Source organism: Poromitra crassiceps, assembly GCF_964638095.1.
Source record: "Poromitra crassiceps genome assembly, chromosome: 1".
Lineage (NCBI taxonomy): Eukaryota > Metazoa > Chordata > Actinopteri > Beryciformes > Melamphaidae > Poromitra > Poromitra crassiceps.
This window is the reverse complement of record NC_139623.1, coordinates 77341364-77361940: the sequence shown is the minus strand read 5'-3', so window position 1 is coordinate 77361940 and position 20577 is coordinate 77341364. Positions and strand designations below refer to the sequence as shown.

Genomic DNA, 20577 nt, shown 5'->3' with positions numbered 1-20577 from the left:
CACAGCAAGAGAATGTCCTAGGAAAAGATGCAAACCACATGAACGCATTCCCTCGTTACCTCCCGGTCCTCCCTCTTCCCTCCCTCCTCCAACATTATTACTACCCACTATTTACCACTCTCTTTATGTGCGTGGATCCATTCTACACCTTCTAGCCCGCCTCCTGGTTTTGATGCAAGTTTTGCTCACTTAAAAAATACAAAGAAAAAAAGTATAAAATCGGACAAAAATAAACGCTCATCAGGATGCCAACAGTAATTGCGTCTCTGAGGTCGCCACACAAAAAAGAAAATTTGTCTTTGGACTATTTGAAAGCCAATTGAGTTTGAATGGTTTACTACAACGATTCCGGTCTGAAGGGGTTATGCGGGCTGGGCCGGGGTCGGGATCCTCTCCCGGTAAAATGCTCCCATGCTCCTGCTCCATTTCTCCATCCTGAAGCCTAATCCTAAATCCTGATCTGATCGTGAATCCTGATCCGGCTCCGGAATGGGGAGACAATGAGCCCAGTCCATACCTTCAGAATACCAGCAGAACCAAAGAGAAGGAGGCAAGTTAGAATCACACCTTCGCAAATAATGATGATAATAATAATGATAATAAAAGACTGTCAAATAAAAATCTGTCATTAAAGGCATCTAGGAGGGAGTTTACTTGAAGAAAAACAATGAAGGCCATCTATAATCAGCTCCAAAGAAAAACTAGCAATTATTTTACTGAGACATGAACAAAAGCAAAAACAGACCATTGGGTCTCCAAACGGGAAAGTATAGAATATACTTAAATGATCCTGTCAAGATACAACAAAACTGTTTTTTTTATTTTTAGAAAATCAGCAGAACTACTGGGCGCTAACAGATACTGACAGAAGGCAAGGGGCCATGCAGAAGTAACTACAACATTTAAAGCGTAGCAAAACAAAACTTGTATGTTACTATTGAAAACATTCAGTAACAGTACTCTGCCATTGTCAAGCGTATGTTCAGAATAAAAAAGTGACTACAGCCTTATAATGTAGATTTCAGAGTTAAGAGGCCACAGCCGTCATACCATTGGCGCCATATTTGACTCCTCCTCCTGCTTATCCTAATATGAATTGTTTTCTTTTCCTCTGTTCCCATCCTATCCTGCTCCTCTGAACTCTACAGAGAGACACACGAGAAGGTCAAAGTACAATAGTAAATTCAACGGCAAGAAAAGAAGTAGTAAACCTTCCCGACCCAAACACTACTATAACATAAAGCATTCAATGATGACAACCGTGCAAAAGTGCCATTCCTTTTCACACACATCCTAGAATTGGTGGAGGAAATGTACATAGAGAGAGGGGGAGATCAGAAGAAAAGAGATGCTATTAAATTGTGTGGGTGAGGGGAGAGGTAGAGGAAAAAGAGAAAAGAAGCATGAGGAGTAAGACAGGGCCACATACGCAGAACCAGAGTTTCAGCCAAATCTGATCTACTTTGCCAAAATGGAAACTAAAATGAAAACCACAACAAAGAAGTGGAGAAACAGGAATACACTAGGCTGGTAAACCATCTAGATCATGTGAACTCACATTCAGTTTTGTTCTACGGATCCACCTGGCCTCCAGCCCAGGGTGGGCCTTTTCACAAATTACAAAGTCCACGGGCCAATCAGGGACCTGCCTCGTAGTTGACAACGTAACGGGCCAATCAAGGACCTGCCTCGTAGTTGACAACGTAACCGGGCAATCAGGGACGCGGCTGGCAAAACACTAATGGCGGCTCCCGAGACAACGAGGAGTAACGTTAATGTTCGTAGAGTTTACACAGCCATAAATGCAGTTATTGCAGAAATAGACCCAATAACAATTAAACAAGAACAAGAGGTATGTACAAATGGAGTTTCTCAGTGGAAAAGACGTTTTCGCCGTTCTTCCGAGTTCCGAATTTGGATTTGACTGGATCCGACACTGATTGGCTGAAGGACTGGATTTGGCGACGCTGAAGGAGTTTGTCTGTCAAGGCAAGTGCTCCCACCCACTGAAATGACTGTGGATGGCTTGGAGTCCAGACTGAAACAGTATGTAGAGCGAAACAGCATGTGAGATTAAGTTCAGGATGGTTTTAACCAGGCTAGGAACACACGACGACAAGAGAAACAGGAAAGTGATTAACACAGCAGATGGTCCATCATGGGAGCTACACAGGATCCATTCAGTGTTGTGAAGCCTCTCTCTCCCGGGTCTGAGGTGCGTCGTTGGGTTGAGCTGGTATCTAGGTGCGGGAGCGGGAGCGGGAGCGGGAACGTCGGGGGGGGGAGTAACGTGGAGAGCCTCTGCTGCGGCGTGGCGAGCCGCTGTTGCTCCTGCTGCGACTGCGACTGCGGGAGCGAGAACGACCGTAGCTGGGGCTGCGAGGACCGTCCACCTTCACACGAATGTAGGCTGTCTCTCCCTAAGCACACACAAGCACACGTGGGGAAAGAGCTGCTTCATGACTGGGGTCCACAGAAGGAAGAGATGCCCACACAGTCACATGGTTGCAAACAGGGAAACACACAACCACAACTACCTACCAACCACACACACACCTGGGCGCGCACACACACACACACACACACACACACACACACACACACACACACACACACACACACACACACACACACACACACACACACACACACACACACACACAATGATACATGACTGACAAAACAACCCCTCATCAGTGCTGCGCTCATATCTTTGTTAGCCTGGTCACTCACAGATACGGTTAGCTCTCAGGCGCAACACTCCCAGCTCCAAGAACCAATTTTCTGAAAATTACCATTATATATAGATCAAGAGCACTCTGGAACTCTCTGCCAAAGGACATCATATCTACTGTTAACAATAAAACTACTTTTAGAAAACCAACAAAGCAATACCTTGCCAAATAGCTTTTGTCAATCTGTTCAGTGATCTATTTCATGTTTTTTCTCTGTCTAGTGTGTTTAATTGTACTGTTATCTGTTAACACGTCATTTCATATTTTCACTCAGTTGTATATCTGTTGACCTTATTAGTTTGTGTTGTTTACAATCAGTGTGTCTAATTGTCTTTTTATTGAGTCTATTTTTTAATTTTTTATTATATGTTTGTATTTTCTATGTCCAGGACCCCAGGAAGATTAGAGGTGCATTCATGTCCTTCTAATGGGGATCCTTTAATAAACTAAACTAAACTAAACTAAATTCTCAGCTCACCTGATGGGCTTGCTGGAAAAGAGCACCTCTTACCTTACTGTATGAAAACTTGTGGAATCCCGTGTCGGGCATTAAACTGACATTATTTCTGCATTCTAGAGGTTTTCGGTAGGGTCAGATGGAACAAACGTAACATATTGAAATCCTTGTTGCTTGAAAATAAATAAAATACAAAGTTTCACGAAAAACCTGCAGCTGCTAGTTGTTTGGGACCTGACACCCAAGGCATGTGTGCACTGGTGGTCACTATGTCTTATTACAGTATTATTATATTGTTATTATTCCACAAGTTATCATAGAGTAAAGTAAGAGGGTGCTTTTCCAGCTAGCCCGTCATCAGGCGAGCTGAGAATTGCGCCTGAGGGCTAAGATACGGTTACACTCAAGAAGAAACACAAGTCAGAACCTGGATCCAGCCGCTTGAATTGATAATTAGCTATAGACATGATCATTGGCCAATGCATTTCCAAATTGTACATGACTGCAGCATCTCATGCTTTCCTGTGAGGTGGCTACATGATTCAAAGATTTGTATTCCGATTAACCTCATGATTCAATTCAAGCTCAGTAGAAGTTCTAAAAATAGGGTGGCATAAGGAAAGTGGTACCCAGGGTACCCCGAAGTTACCCTGTAAGTACAGGTGTGGTACCCCGTAATTACCCTATAAGTACAGATATTGTTACCCTGTAGTTACATGGTTATTTGCGGGCTGTATTCTAAAGCGTTACCGGAAAGGGTGTGCAGGCTAGATTTTTTTTTCCGCATAATGTTGCACCTCCATGCACCGAAGGTCTTACAATACTGCGGTGTAGCACTAAGCTCTATTGCAGCGGATTGGGCGTGATCAACCCTTCCGCGGGCAACGTTGCAGACAGAGTAGGAAGGCTGATCCGTGAGCGGCTGCTTCTGGGACGCGGGTCGGGGTCGTAATCGGCCTCGGCTGGGTCTACTGGGCGAGGGTGTATGATGTTGTCAGACCCGAAACACCCCACGACCCCAGTTAACATCACTGATGACGCATCCCAGCGCATGCTGTATGTAGCATGTATACTGAAACCTACAATCCTGGCTCCCCCTGGCCAGTGACACTTAGGAATAGACTAGGTGACAACCAAGTATAGTTTGGTGACAAGCTGGAGAGACAGTTGACGGTCGGAGAGACGGCATCCGGTACGGGATGGGTTTTAGCACCCCAGCCTGGCTCTCTCGTGAGGGAGAAATCCACAAACGCTACGGATCAGCCTCCTGAAAATCTGCGTAAACATCGGCGCGGCCTGGGGTCCTTCAGGCTAGAGCGAGGTGCTCGCCGCAGGTGCATGATGTGCAGCGCACAGGCCTCCTCCCTGCCCATGGTACGGCATGGTAGGATTGCCTTTTGCCACAGGAGGTTCTGGTGAGACGAAGGAGGTGCCCGGCCTGGAATCACCCCACAGGGCCTTAGACCTCCATGCACCGAAGGTCTTACAATACTGCGGTGTAGCACTAACTCTATTGCAGCGGATTGGGCATGATCAACCCTTCCGCGGGCAACGTTGCAGACAGAGTAGGAAGGCTGATCCGTGAGCGGCTGCTTCTGGGACGCGGGTCGGGGTCGTAATCGGCCTCGGCTGGGTCTACTGGGCGAGGGTGTATGATGTTGTCAGACCCGAAACACCCCACGACCCCAGTTAACATCACTGATGACGCATCCCAGCGCATGCTGTAGCATGTATACTGAAACCTACAATCCTGGCTCCCCCTGGCCAGTGACACTTAAGGCTGAATTATGCTCACCCTGCCGTGAAGGGCGCGGGGGTGGAGCGAGGGGCGGGCGCATCAAATTACGTAAATTTGTTGGCCGTGGTTATTCGCTAGCTCCGTCGGGCGCTCGCATTGTGCCAGATTTTTTTTCTAACAGCGCGAGCTTCTCTCCAAACATGGCCGCTTTCACGCCACTGAACCCTGAACACTGAGCTGTGTTTTCGCCACATTTCTTGACCCATGTGGTAGGCTATAAACTTAGATTTGCAACTGTTCGTTTTTAGTCATTTCACCAAGTAAATGTGTTGTGTTGAGAGCATTATTGAGAGAGATTAAAAGCAGCACAGAGTAGTAGGCTATCAGGGCTGAGAAGTAAAAACGGCTTTCAGTAAAAACAAGTTTGGTGAGTCCTTCATGTGCTGATGTGCGGTCGTTTGAGAGTGAAAGCGCACTCAGTACTGCACAGCGTTTCATTGCGACTTTTCACGGGCTGTTCTCACCATTGTACAATACATGCTGATCACTTTCTGAGTATAATGGCATCACCCCCAGCGCGAGGTCTGCACGGTGACTCGCGGAGACTCGCGGGGCCCCACCCCCACGGAGCTTTGCTCGAGTATAAGAGCGCCTTTAGGAATAGACTAGGTGACAACCAAGTATAGTTTGGTGACAAGCTGGAGAGACAGTTGACGGTCGGAGAGACGGCATCCGGTACGCGATGGGTTTTAGCACCCCAGCCTGGCTCTCTCGTGAGGGAGAAATCCACAAACGCTACGGATCAGCCTCCTGAAAATCTGCGTAAACATCGGCGCGGCCTGGGGTCCTTCAGGCTAGAGCGAGGTGCTCGCCGCAGGTGCATGACGTGCAGCGCACAGGCCTCCTTGAGGCATCCTCCCTGCCCATGGTACGGCATGGTAGGATTGCCTTTTGCCACAGGAGGTTCTGGTGAGACGAAGGAGGTGCCCGGCCTGGAATCACCCCACAGGGCCTTAGACCTCCATGCACCGAAGGTCTTACAATACTGCGGTGTAGCACTAAGCTCTATTGCAGCGGATTGGGCGTGATCAACCCTTCCGCGGGCAACGTTGCAGACAGAGTAGGAAGGCTGATCCGTGAGCGGCTGCTTCTGGGACGCGGGTCGGGGTCGTAATCGGCCTCGGCTGGGTCAACTGGGCGAGGGTGTATGATGTTGTCAGACCCGAAACACCCCACGATCCCAGTTAACATCACTGATGACACATCCCAGCGCATGCTGTAGCATGTATACTGAAACCTGCATGCGATACTGCCTAATGCAATGGAAATCTGAGTGTGCCTCGTCTCAAGTCTGTCTTAATTAAAACAGTCAGTTAGTGTGAACTTCCAAACATTTACCCCAAGTGGCCACTTCATAAGGTTTTGAGATAAGAGACCAGAGAAATGCCATTTGGATTTTTTGTTTGTTTTTGTTTGCGTTATTTAATAAACAATGCACTTGTTTCATGCACTCAGGTGCATGAAACTCATGGATTACATAAATACCAATGCTACTACAATTAGTGATGAATGATCTATGCTGAGGATTGGCATATCATCGGCCAATCACTGATGACCCCCCCCCCCATAACATGCCTTAATCTTGCAGCCGCATAAGTGGCAAATTTAGACAGAATAATGAAGCAAAGGAATAATCTACTACAGTATTCTATTCTTTACTTACGTTCCGATTGTTTTTTGTCCTCATTCCTGCTGTCTTTATCTGACTTGTTCCATGTTCCATTTCGGGGCTTACCTTGAGAGACCCTTTCAATTCCAAAATCTAGTCCCAGAGCTATTCCTTGTTGAGTTAGCCTGAGGCTGGAACCCCAACCTACCTCGTGAGAGCGAAACTTTGTGTTATCCAGCTTGCGGACAGCGTAGGTCATGTCTTCTTTGCGTACAAACTCCACCACCCCAGTGCCATCACGGAACGCATCAGCATAACATACATCACCTGCCTCTCGCATATGGTCCTTCAGGTCCTGCCAGCTTCCACTGGCGGGAAGACCTGGAAGGAGAAAGGTGGTAAGAGAACTGAGACATGCTTCTGAAACTTGGGACCTTACAATACACAACAAGATAAACAGAAAGTGCAGTCAGAGGGACATGTCACCCACCTGAGACGGTAACCCTGTACTCGGAGCGTCTTGAAGGGGGACCGTACCTTCCCCTCGGGGTTCCCATTGCTTCACCCCCACCCCCACCCCCACCACCACCTCTACCGCCGCCGCGTCCATTTCGAGGAAACTCAACCCGCAGGCGATAGCCATCGTAGTCATAACCATCGCGTCCGTAAACAGCATCTTCAGCATCTCTGGGGAAATCAAACAGTTGCCACTCATCAAACAAAAACAAAACAAAAATACCTTTTAAACATTGTTTGATGGATTGTCATGAAACTGAAGAAAGACATTTCTATTTCCATCAATATGCACTGCCCATCCGATTTTCCATTTTCTACATATTATAGGGATCAGCCGAGCAGCATTTTGGTAAACAACCCGCGTTTCCGCGGGGAAACGGCAATGGGACCCTATGGAGCCAGCTTTGAGTGCTCACTCTAGCCCCAGCTGTGCAGTGTACATTTTAAAAACTGCGATAGTTCACACAACTTTAAAGCCTGGATTATGCTTTACGCTTTGACGTTCCTTGCTGATGCGGAAAGCATAATGAGCCCTTAACACAACATACATTACATTATACATCAAACTTTGCGCGTTCACACGCCACAGAGTACCCCGGAAGTCGGGTTTGTTGCCGCCAAGTGACTGGCTCAACATCGCATTTGACAGTCTCAAATGGCTTTTCATGGTTGGCATGTTTACGTTATAGGTCATATGACCTTTTCCAGTCAAACGTTCCCAACGTATGTGCCTGTTTACATGTAACACATTCAGGTTTGATGCCTTGCAGGTGATGGACATTGAGTGCAGCTCTGAAAGGGAAAGACACGGCTGAGCATTGCAGGTCACCTCGTGTCCTCGAATTCCACAAAGGCAAACGGTGGTCCTCCTCTTCGTGTTTTCAGATCAATATCTCGAATTGCTCCATATTTATAAAACACGTCTTCAACATCTTTGGTGCGTATATCCGGAGGGAGATTCCCCACGTATATTCGACAGTCGTTATTCCCTGCTGGTCCTCGAACGACACTTTCGCCGCCAGACATAACGCTACGCTAGTACAAAAACACAGCTAGGTGGTTGGCTAACGGATCTACTAATCAACGCAACAGAAAATATAAATCTCACTTTGTACTTGCTTGTCTAACGTTAACGTGTGTCAAGTTGTCTTGAAAAGTGCATTGGAAGGGGTGAATCCTTCAAACGTGTTAGTCAAAAACACAACCACAACAGCTAACGTTAGCTATAATGTGTTTTCGCTATCGCTACTAGCTGATCTTCTTTGCGTTTTTTCCGGGTTGCAATACCAACTTTTAGGTGCATACCGCCACCTACTGTGCCGGAGTATACACGATCGCTTCCTTTTTGACAGAAAGAAATGCTGAAGAGTGTTTCCGGTGTCATGCCGAGTTTTGCACCCCCGCCGAGAATTGCATCCCCACCTTCCGGGAGCATATTGTAATGATTTATACGGAAACTTAACTGTTTAAAAATGATATAATTGTCGGTAGACGTGATCTCCAAGCCAGGTGGTCTGTCCTGGCTCACGGAGACCGACTTTGATGCATTAGATCCGCGTGTGGAGGTGACTTCCATGCTTGGGGCTCTCTTATGGCTCATGGAAGCCGACTTTGGTGCTTAAAATCCGGGTACAGATGACCTCGAGACCTGGGGATCTCTCCTGGCTTTATGGAGGGGGGTGCACATCTCAGGTTGTACCTGCCGAGATTTGCATCCCTGTTTTAAGTTAAAACAGCCCCAAAATATGGTGGGGGTGCAATTCTCGGCAGGGGTGCAAAACTCGGCATGACACCGGCCACCACCACTGATCAGCTGAATGCAAGTCATGTTGCAAATTAAATTGCAGATAGGGTAGACGGTAGACATTTGAATTGTGATGGTTATTATTGTTAAAGTCCCACCCCTTGTAATGGACCCCCTTGTCTTTTTTCCTGGCCCATGTAGGTCACGTGATATATCATTGGACGGGATTGGACGACACCACCCACCCAGAGCCGTGTAGATACCCAATCAGTTGAGTTCATTCATTGACAAATGGCTACCGCGGAAGTGGGTGAGCAGACACAATGTTTTCTGTAGAAATGTTTGTCTTCGCATATTAATGCAAATGGTATTGGGCAGAAGGCAACATTTACACCGGTGGACTGTAATTTATAGAAGAGGATATTTCACCTGTAACATTATAGGCTGTTGCTTGGCAATAACGCTTAGGCTATATGATACTCGCATGCTAACTGTTAGCTAGCCACAGTTTTGTACAGCTCCCTGCTAGCAGCGGCTATTTCTGAACAACGTTACTGTTTTGCCACCTTCTAAATACGCTTTTTACACATCGCAGATGTTTGCAGCATCTAGCTCAGTCCTCTGCGTAATCAGCGGATTCATGTGAACTAATTGACTTAAATCAGCGTTGTCCAATCAGTAGGTCACTTTAGCTGATTATTATTATTATTGTTGTTGTTGTTTATACAGGGGGTGGCTCACTGAGAGCAGTGCTCTCTTTTTCAGGAGTCCCCTTCTCACATTCACACACAATTCAAATTCACACCTGAAGCTGACCAGTACAACCACAGTCAGAGTCTGATCTGCTGGCCACTCACTGACCAACTCCACTGGAGCAGTTGTGGTTAAAGGGATAGTTCGGTTTGTTTGAAGTGGGGTCCTATCAGCTAGTGAGATACACTAACTTAATTAGGTACAGTGTTCAGGATTGAGTGCGCATTGTGGAACGAGACCGCGCACTCAGCGCAGCAGCCAAACCAGCCTTTTCTCTGTAAGTACGGGGGATCAACAACTAAAACGTAATTTAGCCACCTAAAACACCTAAAACAACGCCCACCTAAACAAATCGACATCCGTGTACATGCACGCTCTATTTTGACAATTTTCAGCGCTTTACTTTTCCGCAAAACAGCAGTTTCATTCGCCACTGCTTTTTCTCCCAACCGTACAACTACCGTATTCCAGACAATTGTCCAAGTCCCTCTGATCCGAGTCCCAAGCGAGTCTCAAGTCAATTGGTCCCGAGTCTCAAGCAAGTCCCAAGTCTTTCCTTTTGTCGGCAAGTCAAGTCAAGTCAAGTCACAATGTTATTTCAAGTCAAGTCTCGAGTCGAGTCACAGGTTATGTCAAGTCGAGTCACAGGTTAGAAAAAATGACAAGGCAGAGATTATTTAGGCTGCAGACGTGCGCATTCACGTTAATACGTGCTTGTTGCCAAGCAACACACTTCTCTCAGACGAGCTCGAGACAGCTGACAGACAGCTCCAACTCAGCTCAAACTTATAGAGTTGTATTCAAAGCATAGAAACGTTCTCACAGCTCAATTTAACAGCGCCAACACAAGCAGTTTGATCACAAGTGCAATCAGTACTGAATGCGATGGCAGACTGCGCACTGCGGGCAGTTGACGAAGTCAGGAAGAAATTGAAAGATCTTCCGACGCATCAGCTTATTTACAGCACATATCGATCGATATTTTTGGAGAAGATTCCGGCCGCATCACGCGCAGATCAAGATGAGACAGCTGTCAGTGAGTAGCTACGCATTTGGGTGTAACTTTTACGCCTGCTCCATACACAGACGCAGCGCATACAGGGTGCACTAGTCATAAAATTAAGTTAGTCGTAACTTTGAGTTCTACATCGGACGTAGCGTGTAAACCTAGGCGTACGCCCAGCTGGTGCACTCGGCTGATCTTGTCACAAGTCCGAGTCGAGTTTCGAGTCATTTTCTTCCAAGTCCGAGTCGAGTTTCAAGTATTTACCTTCCAAGTCTGAGTCGAGTCGGAAGTCGTCAAATTTGCGACTCGAGTCGACTCGAGTCCGAGTCCCTATGACTCGAGTCCAATTGTCTGCCGTATTCCTCCGCTAAAAGCCAGCACAGAGCACAGAGCCGCGGTTTACAAAACAGGAAGGCTTAGAAGAGAGATAAAACACTGACTTACTTTAGAGACAACAAGTCACCTGGCCTCTCTGGTCTGGGTCGTTTTCCACAATTTATCCTGGGAATGGTGAATAAGGTCTGCAGCCAGGGCACCCAGGCATTTAGACAGGAGGCGCATCTCTCTGCCTGTTCACTTCACTCTCTGCAAAAGTTCCTCTTCTGTATTCTCTCTGGTTCATAATTGTATCCTCTTGTCACCAAGGTGAATGGCATATCATCCTCGCTATCAAAATCACTCATATTTTCGTCGGTGTATTCTATTTGTTGTGTCTTCAAACCGGGAGAAATAAAATAGCCTACCCCCAAATAACTGCGGAGTAATCCAGTGCTGCGGCTGTGTGCAGGCTTTGAGCGGAGGAATACGGTAGTTGTACGGTTGGGAGAAAAAGCAGTGCCGAATGAAACTGCTGTTTTGCGGAAAAGTAAAGCGCTGAAAATTGTCAAAATAGAGCGTGCATGTACACGGATATCGATTTGTTTAGGTGGGCGTTGTTTTAGGTGGCTAAATTACGTTTTTTTGTTTAGTTGTTGACCCCCAGGATTTACAGAGAAAAAGCTGGTGATGCTGCTGCTCTGGGTGCCGGATCTCGTTCGACGCTGCGCCCCGCTTCAAGAACACTGTACCTAATTAAGTTAGTGTATCTGACTAGCTGATAGGACCCCACTTCAAACAAACCGAACTATCCCTTTAAGGGCCTTGCTCAAGGGCACCTCAGTGGTGGTGGTAATGAGGGAGGCTGCCTTTTCACGTAACCCCACCCAGATTTACCCTGCCACATCTGGGGATTGAACCAACGACCTTCCAGTCACAAGCTCACTTTTATAACCTTTTAGGCCATCACTGCCCAGTGCTCACTAATTCCTCATCTCTGATTGAAGGTGGGCTTGTGAAATTAGCTGCTGTTTGGTTGGAAGAAAAACCTGCAGACTCTTGGCCCTCCATGGCACATGATTGGACACACCACTGGCTTAAATGTTTTGAGACTTGAGAGTCTACCCTATTGTAGATCTTTGAAAGTGACATCGATGTCATGATGCTCATCTCTCTCACTTGCTCTCTCTGTGTGTCTGTGTCTCTCAGAGCGTAAGCGAGGCCAGCTGGCTGCTCTGTCCATAGCAGCAGTGGTGATCATTGTGGGAGTCCCTCTGTGGTGGCGGACAACTGAAACCTACCGCGCCTGGTTGCCTGTCAATCAGATCAAGGAATTGGCAAAGCTACAGGTCTTTGTGCATTCCAATGATTGTGTATCCCGATCTTGCGATTCACGTCATTCTCCCTGTGTAATTAATTATCTTGGCTCTTGTCCCATCTCCTTTTTGTTTTGCAGCTGCAGCTGAGTGTTGATGTGGAGGTAGTGTTGGCTCGTGGAACACTGACCCCGGAGCAGCAGAAGAAGGTCCCGCTCACACAGACACAGGATGAGGACCGCACAGTAGATGGTGATTATGATTTATTAAATGCTGTATGAGCCCTTATGATTGAAGAAAAACAAAGGAATTCTTCCCTTCAAAATTCTGTTTCTGTTTGTTTCCAGAGGACACAGCTTTGAGGTACAGGTATGAGACCAAGTACCGCACAGCGACAATCATGGAAGAGGATGCACTGAACCAGCCTACTGCTGCAGGTGAGATGTTGTTCAATTCAGCTTTCATCTCCCTTACATCTCACACATAAAGGGCAAACCTAAGTATATATGTATTCGTATGTATTTCTCTCTGTTGCATTTTCCTCGGACACCAGGAACGGGTACCGGCAGAAGTCCCGAGCAGACGGTGACAGGGCCAGATTTTTTAATTAGGCCATTATGGCTGATTAAATGGCCAAGAAGGCCAAGTAGTCGCCGCACTACCCACAGCAGCCAGCAGGCGACGCACACACAAACACACACACAGACACCAGTTACTGATAGCACTACCCACACCAGCCAGCAGGTCTCTCTCTCTCACACACACACACACACACACACACACACACACACACATATGCTCCAACGAGCACTACCCACACCTGCCAGCAGTAGACACACATACAGACAGACAGGCCAATTAGTCATAGCACTACCCACAGCAGCCAGTAGGTCACACACACACACACACACACACACACATGCATGCTCCCACAAGCACTACCCACACCTGCTAGCAGGTGACACATGCATACATACATACATACAGACAGACAGACAGACAAACAGACAGTGATTGCAACGGGTATCTTACTGAATAGGGGTACAAATGGTGCCAGCCATCATGTGCTTTTCTTATTGAGACTACAAAGTAACTCTCGCTCTCTCTCTCGCTCTCTCTCGCTCTCTCTCTATCCCTCCCTCCCTCCAGATGCAGATCTTGCTCTGCACACACTCAGTGAGAGTCCATGTGGCTCTGTGGTTCTGTATGTGATTCCAGAGTCATCTTCACTGCTGCCCGAGGTTAAAACTTTACATTTCTTTTCTGTAGTCTTTTTTTTTTTTTTTTATAGATTTAGCTTTAATATTTTAGAGGCCCTTGCTAACCCTTTTCTGCCCCTTCTTTCTGTAGCATTACTGTACATTGGTGTGTATGTATTTTTTTTATATGTTAACGTGTGTCCGTGTCTCTCAGGAAATGGAAGTGTATATTGGTCAGCGGCGGACAGCCATGCTGCGTATCAGTGCCCAGATGAGAGTGGGCAAAACGCTGAAGCAACTGCTGGCTCACCTGGAACCTCGCATCAAGCAGGTGCTGCAGGTGATGTCCTTCAGTCACAGCGATGTCACCGCCGCCCTTAGCGACAGAGTGCGTCTCAGCCCCGGCAGCAAGGAGAGCATCGCTGACAGCATGAGAGCCTTCAAATCCAGCCCTGGTCAGTCTTTAGTTTCGGCACAGTTTAATTTCTGATCCAGTTGATCTACCTACCTTACCTCTTTGACCGGTTTCCTCTTTTCTCCACACAATCTCCTCTTTCTAGGGTATGAGATAACATTCAGTCTGTTGAACCCGGACCCAAAGTCACACCGGCTGCACTGGGACATAGAGGGTGCTGTGCAGAGCTACATCCAGCCTTTGCTTACAAAACTGGCCCCCGTGGGCAACTTTAGCATCGACTCTCAGGTACTGTTTGTTTGCAGGGTTCATACAAGGTCCGTGAAGTGCTTGGATTTGGAGAGAAAAAAAAATGCAAGTCTTGGAATACCTTGAAAATAGCAATTTTTTTAACCTGGTGCTTGAACAGTCCTTGAAATTCAAATGAACCACATAACACTGTCTTATATTTTGACCAAAGTTTTGTTGATCAAGTGATTGCTCAGAATCATGTTGCATGCAGTAATGGTGCAGCAACTCTGATGTTACACTATGGTGAGCAGCACACCTGCAGCTGCTGTGATGTTACACTATGGTGAGCAGCACACCTGCAGCTGCTGTGATGTTACACTATGGTGAGCAGCACACCTGCAGCTGCTGTGATGTTACACTATGGTGAGCAGCACACCTGCAGTGATGTGATGTGACACTATGGTGAGCAGCACACCTGCAGTGATGTGATGTGACACTATGGTGAGCAGCACACCTGCAGCTGCTGTGATGTTACACTATGGTGAGCAGCACACCTGCAGCTGCTGTGATGTTACACTATGGTGAGCAGCACACCTGCAGTGATGTGATGTGACACTATGGTGAGCAGCACACCTGCAGCTGCTGTGATGTTACACTATGGTGAGCAGCACACCTGCAGCTGCTGTGATGTTACACTATGGTGAGCAGCACACCTGCAGCTGCTGTGATGTGACACTATGGTGAGCAGCACACCTGCAGCTGCTGTGGAATTTGTCATAACCTATAAGCTATAATAACTTCACACAAGGCCCAAACAACAACAATCGCTAAATGCAATGTCAAAATAAAGGATGATGGATTGACCGCATCAAACTTTATCAGGCACCTGACAAGGTCAGCCATTCATGGTAATGTGAAAATTAACATTAGCTCATACAGACGGTTAGGACTTAGCAAACATGTTAGCAGATGTTAAAACTCTCATTACAACCATAAAATACTTGAGACCTGACTTGTGGACTTGTAAAAAAAATACTTGTGCATCTCTGATAATCACTGTATTTTAATTGTATTGATATTAGCCATATTTATTGGGCATAGTTTTGACCTGGATGTGGAAACAGACCTCCCAGTACATTTACCTAGCCCTGGTATCCAGCCCCATATGAATCGCAGTTGTCATCACTCTTCATATGGGTCTCTACACCCAAGCCCATCACTGGCGTTTATTCAGGACAGATACTGTAGCCTACTGTCAGGGACACCCAATTGGCTGGTCAATGTAAGCGGCGGGACCTATCTAACGTTACCAATGATGCATTACAGAGTGTTGCAACAACACACATGTATGTTAATTAAGTAGCTAGCTAGCTGTTAGCTAAATTAGCTAAGCCCACGGCCACTACTGCTGCCGTAACCACTTCAAAAACTCAAAAATACCAGTGTGAGTGACCAAACGTTTCACTTGTTAACCAGTCAGAGTCATGCTCTTTCCAGTAACCCATCAGCTTTGAAATCCATTGAGCTGCTTGCAGCTTAAAGAGCATGGTGCAGGTATTTATTTTATTTTATTTACAGTAAAAAAAAAAAAAAACATGCCCCAGGGCAGAAATATGGAGAAAAAGGTGGCATTATAATGCACATGTAAAAAGCCATCTGTGCAGATAACACCTGTGACGATACTTGGGCTACTGTACTTACTGTAATAATAATAATATACAGTCAATGTGTACAGCAGAAAACGTTCCAAAACACCAGACGTATGATAATTATCTTATTTGTACGATAATTTACCTCCAGCAATGATCATTTTGACCCTCTGGTACGATAATTCAACACTGCCCAGAATGTATTTCGGCACTGAATGAGCAGAGAAAACTTTAGTTTCTGTTTGTTTGGGCTCTATCTATGGCACTTTATGAAGTTTTAATAGTTTCAGTAGTCAAACGTAACTAGTAGTACAAATAGTTGACCCCCAATATGCAATCAGTTTTTCAAAATAACGCCATTTGGATATAATTTTGGACCGACCATCTCAGCTCGTGTAACCTGGCTGCAGAATGATGTCAGGTGGATAACTTTATCGTCGGAGACGGACGCAAGTGGCACTCGCTGGAGCTCAAAAGGAGACAGTTTCAGCTCCAGAGAGGAGGAATTCTAGCTGCAGGGTGGAGGTGATGTACTGCATTGAGCGGGCGGACAGACGGTCGGCGTATGGAGGTAATATTCAGAGGGAACATTTATTGATTATTGTCTATTAAAATCGTCACAGGTGTTACTGCTAGATTTGCAGATTTTTATGTGCGCGTGCCAGATGCTTCACAAAAACCAGTCTAGATGCAGCTATGTGTGGGGAGAAAACAAAAAACAAAAGAGAATCCTAATCACTACATGAAAGTCCCACATATTAATGCAAAGTGGTGTCTAACCTGCATCATCGTCTTTAGGTTAAGTTCTTTGTCGCAGAAACATCAAAGTTGTCCTGCTTTGCTACTGCGATTGGTCAAAGAGTTTGATGATTGACGCAGACAGCAACCAATCAGTTGGGCTGAAAAATAAATCACAGAATCAGTGGTGGATAGGCTTGCATCCAGACCATTCGTCCAGACCCTAATGAAGGATTCATTGGGGCTGACCAGGCTAACATTAACCACCATTCAAACTCAATATTTAAATTGACATCTGACAAATACTTTTCCCGTCCAGCTCACCGGATTGATCGTAGAATTGACTTGGTAAAGCCACACTCCAGAATTCAAATTTACATTTGAAAATTAATTATTTGCTTTCCGTGAAGTCTTTGAAAATGAAAAAATTGTGCTTGGAAAAAGTACTTAAGTCCTTGAATTGCATCTTATAATGTCTGTATGAACCCTGTGTCTGTAGTGTATGAGAGAGAAGCACCCACATCACAACGAAAAGATACTCCGCTATGTCTGTGTATGTATTCTCTTTATAGATCTTGTACTATGCCATGCTGGGTGTCAACCCTCGCTTTGACAGCAGCCTCAGCGCCTACACACTCAACGCTGACAGCCTCGCACACGTCATCAACCCTGTGGAAGCTCGCCTGGGTAATAGAAACAGCGTGTTTTGAAATGTTTTCTAGCAGCAGAAATGGGGTAATGGTTGTAGTGTATTTATATATAGGTGTTTTGTTTCCAGGCTCTAATGCTGCTTCTTCCAACCCGGTGTTGAACTTTCTGCTGTATGTCCCGGATGCCCACCATTCGCCCCTTTACATACACAGCCGCAAAAAACAAGCGGCACCTTCCAATGCCTTTCACTCTCCACGCTGGGGTGGCATCATGGTAAGATTAACACTCCAAGGCAGTGGCGCCGGAACGAGTTTGCAATTAGGGGGATTTTTTTTTTTTTTATTTATGTTTTTTTGGATGTTTGGATGATTTTTAGCCATATTTAGAGGAATATCTAATTTTAAATTAACATTAGGATTATACTGCAGTGATGTCATTATTCAGTATTTTCTCCTTTTCTCACTCGCTGACCTGCTCTCCCTTTAGGTCGTTTTACAATTGCGCTACAACAGACCACATTTTTACGGGGACGAAATGTCGCTATGTCCCCCTGCTTCCGGCGCCAGTGCTCCAAGGACATTACAGGATGACATAGTTATAGTTACAGTATATATATATATCATATATCTTTTTTACCTTGTTTTTATAGGTCTATAATGTTAATGATTTCTACGGACCAGAGGCTGCATTCCCTGTCAACATCAACATTGACATGGCGAAAGTGATGGGAGTCTTCCTTGCACAGCTTCGGTAAGTTGATACCTATATTGTTGAGTATACAGTCGATACCTATAATAATATCTATTTCTCTTCCTATTCTAGGCCCAATATAACCTTTTTTTCTGCCATGTTCTGTCAGGCTGTTGCTGGGCGTGCAGTCGTCTGCCCCTCCCCCTGGCTTCCTGGTGGCACCATGTGGCGACACAGGATTGGCTGACTGGGAGTTGGACCGGCTCATGTGGAGCCGGAGTGTGGAGAACGTTGCCACAGCAACTACCACCATCACCTCCCTGGCACAGCTGCTTGACCAGATAGGCAACATCGTTATCAATGACAACATTGCCCAGCAGGTAAGTTGCACCCCACACACCTGCGTGCGTGCGTGTGTGAAATGCAACCGTAACAAAATGTTATTTTGCATTTCCCGTTCTTGTAGCATTCATATGTGTGCCCTTGACTTGATACATCCCAAATGTTAGTTGAACACTCATGAACAAAATTCAAGTCACACGCTGCACACAATCATTCACAATAATTATTTTGTAACAGCTGTTAATGTAAGTTACAGTTCAGCACAGAGCCTAGGCTTCTTCAGCGCTCTGAAGAAGGCTCTGTGACAAAACACCCAAGTGTTGTTCTGTGTGAGTGTTTTGTCCTCCTTGACTTATACATTTGAGTTGTGCTACACGTTCCATCTTCTTTTGGAACATATTTGGGTTGTAGCACTCCACTGAGAAGCCCATGGTTGAAGTGCAACCTTCTTTTTCCAAATGACATCTAACTTGTTGATTGCTTCCTGTCACTCAGGTGTCCAGTACCGTCACATCTCTGCAGTCGGCTGTGGCTGAACTGGAAGCAGGGAACCTCGGCTTTGCTCTGCAGTACAGTAAAGAGGCCATTTTGGCCTCGGAGAGAGCTTTCTTCGACCCCTCGCTCCTCCATCTCCTCTACTTTCCCGATGACCAGAAGTTTGCCATCTACATACCTCTCTTCCTGCCCATGTGTGTGCCTATTCTGCTGTCACTGCTCAAAATGGCGTCTGAGGCCAGACAGAGACGCAAGGAGAAACAAGCCAAAAAGGACTGAGAAGGATTCTAAGGACAGACTTGATGATGTGAGGAAAACATGATGGGACAAACTAATTATTTTGTCTGTAGCCTTGATATTGAGTGCCAGGTTCTGCGAGACCACAAGGGCATGATGAAAATCTCACTTGGGGTGCGGGTGCTTGGTAATGGTTCATTTGTTATTTTTTCTCGTTTTAAGGGAATAGAGACAGTCCGCATGTCTGGGAACGCCCACAAAATGTTAAACGGCTGGCGCGCGAGTGGGGTAAAACCGCCGATATATCTCATGGGCTGACTCACCAAAAGACGGTGCTGCGGCTCTAAACTACATGTTTGGGCGTTCTAGAGCAGAACACAAGACGTCTGCTCAGATGTGCGTTTACTGCGGTGGTTAAATCCCCGATCGTGTCTGCCTGGGCTATCAGCTAAATTCTAACTTTGCTGAATGGATAGAACGGGGGAATTGACCCCACCCTGACCCCGCCCCCAGGCTAACCCAGCGTCTATTGTGGGCGTTCTTAGAGCCTGTATGGGCGTTCCCAGACATGCGGACTGTCTCTATTGTTGTATTTGTATAACCTGACGCTGCCAAATAGGGGCAGTCGCATGATCTCATCAAGATCTCGCGAAAGAATCCAGCCGGCTTGCAAGGTTAGTATTTGTATTGTACTGAATGAGTGAATGTTGCACTGAATAGTTGAAAGCTTGAATTGTTGAAAATGTGAAGTTTTATATTTTAATCATAATTTCTATTTTAAGTTATTAACAATTAAAGACTCCATTGCATTTATTTTCTTATGTAATTCAGCTTTGAACAGGTGGGGGGGGGGGCCTTATATACCATAATTCTAAAATAATTGTTTTTATCAGGTGTTGCCCCATGGCCTATATGGAGTATTGATAAAAATCAAAGTCTGTTGGAAAAAGAAAAAGTATTTTTTTAATATGTATAGGGGAGATACATTAATATAAAATAAAACAAAAATTATAAATTATATTTACATGATCCTTTTAGTGATCACATCTTCGATTACCATGGCAGGACACAAATACTTGCTGGACTGTTTGTGGTGGACAATGTAGCCTGATTGGTTTGCTCTGAAACAACTCAAAATGCATCACTCAATAAGTATGAAGACCGAAACCCCACTCTCCACCTTCTTTTCGGTTGTGGTTGGCGGACATGGTTTCGGTTGTGCGTATGGAGAGGCTCCGGTTTCTGAGGACTAACTCACTTACAAAGTTCTCAACTGTTTGGGAACCGTTCCTGGCCTACTTTGATGAGGTCAGAAACAACGAGTAACTCGCCCAGCTGACTTCTCAGGGACTCCCTGCATAGGATTTCATGTACAGCATGTATGCATCTTATGTGGCTGGTAGCATGATATAGTGATGTAATGTTGGTATGTTGTTTTTGTTTTTGTGTATATGTGTGTCTGAGTTTGTTTTGCTTTTTTCTGTTCTAAAAATTGAAAAATAAAAACAAAATATTGAAGAAAAAAAACTGAAGACCAATACATCCATGGACGAGAGAGACCATAAGATTCAGCTTCAGACCACCAAACCCATGACTTCCACTGAGGGAGGACAGCTACAGGAGGGAAAAGTGGGGATACCACTTAAACCTGCTGCTGACTCCTCACACTGAACAAGGGATT

General features: G+C 45.8%; 2 protein-coding genes across 3 annotated transcripts; one reads left to right on the top strand and one right to left on the bottom strand.

The window, feature by feature from the left end:
• On the bottom strand, positions 1 to 8349 carry srsf1b (serine and arginine rich splicing factor 1b). Of its 2 annotated transcripts, XR_014552507.1 has the most exons (5): positions 7945 to 8349; positions 7090 to 7286; positions 6808 to 6980; positions 1051 to 2420; positions 1 to 517 (listed from the first exon to the last, which is right to left on the bottom strand). XR_014552507.1 is itself a non-coding variant. In XM_083632433.1 (4 exons), the coding sequence occupies exons 1-4, from the start codon at positions 8139 to 8141 to the stop codon at positions 2241 to 2243; spliced, it is 747 nt and encodes a 248-aa protein (XP_083488559.1). In that variant the 5' UTR covers positions 8142 to 8349; the 3' UTR covers positions 1 to 2240. The 2 variants fall into 2 exon arrangements, 1 of the variants encoding a protein (XP_083488559.1); XM_083632433.1 differs by having other exon boundaries at positions 1 to 2420.
• An 801-nt stretch (positions 8350 to 9150) lies between these two features.
• On the top strand, positions 9151 to 20354 carry pigs (phosphatidylinositol glycan anchor biosynthesis, class S; the record flags this gene model as incomplete). The annotated part of the gene is made up of 12 exons (XM_083636426.1): positions 9151 to 9169; positions 12143 to 12282; positions 12390 to 12501; positions 12597 to 12686; positions 13399 to 13490; positions 13663 to 13903; positions 14009 to 14151; positions 17054 to 17168; positions 17260 to 17405; positions 17782 to 17882; positions 17992 to 18202; positions 18660 to 20354. The coding sequence occupies 12 exons, from the start codon at positions 9151 to 9153 to the stop codon at positions 18936 to 18938; spliced, it is 1689 nt and encodes a 562-aa protein (XP_083492552.1). The 3' UTR covers positions 18939 to 20354.
• Positions 20355 to 20577: the final 223 nt, after the last annotated feature.

What these genes read in the sequence shown, in the direction of transcription:
- srsf1b (XM_083632433.1), bottom strand. Translation starts at nt 8,141, where the DNA reads ATGTCTGGCGGCGAAAGTGTCGTTCGAGGACCAGCAGGGAATAACGAC. An exon ending in GTGGAATTCGAGGACACGAG is followed by an intron (nt 7,287 to 7,944) that starts GTGACCTGCAAT and finishes TGATTTCCCCAG; the next exon opens with AGATGCTGAAGATGCTGTTT. An exon ending in CAAAGTTTCGCTCTCACGAG is followed by an intron (nt 2,421 to 6,807) that starts GTAGGTTGGGGT and finishes GTGTGTGCTTAG; the next exon opens with GGAGAGACAGCCTACATTCG.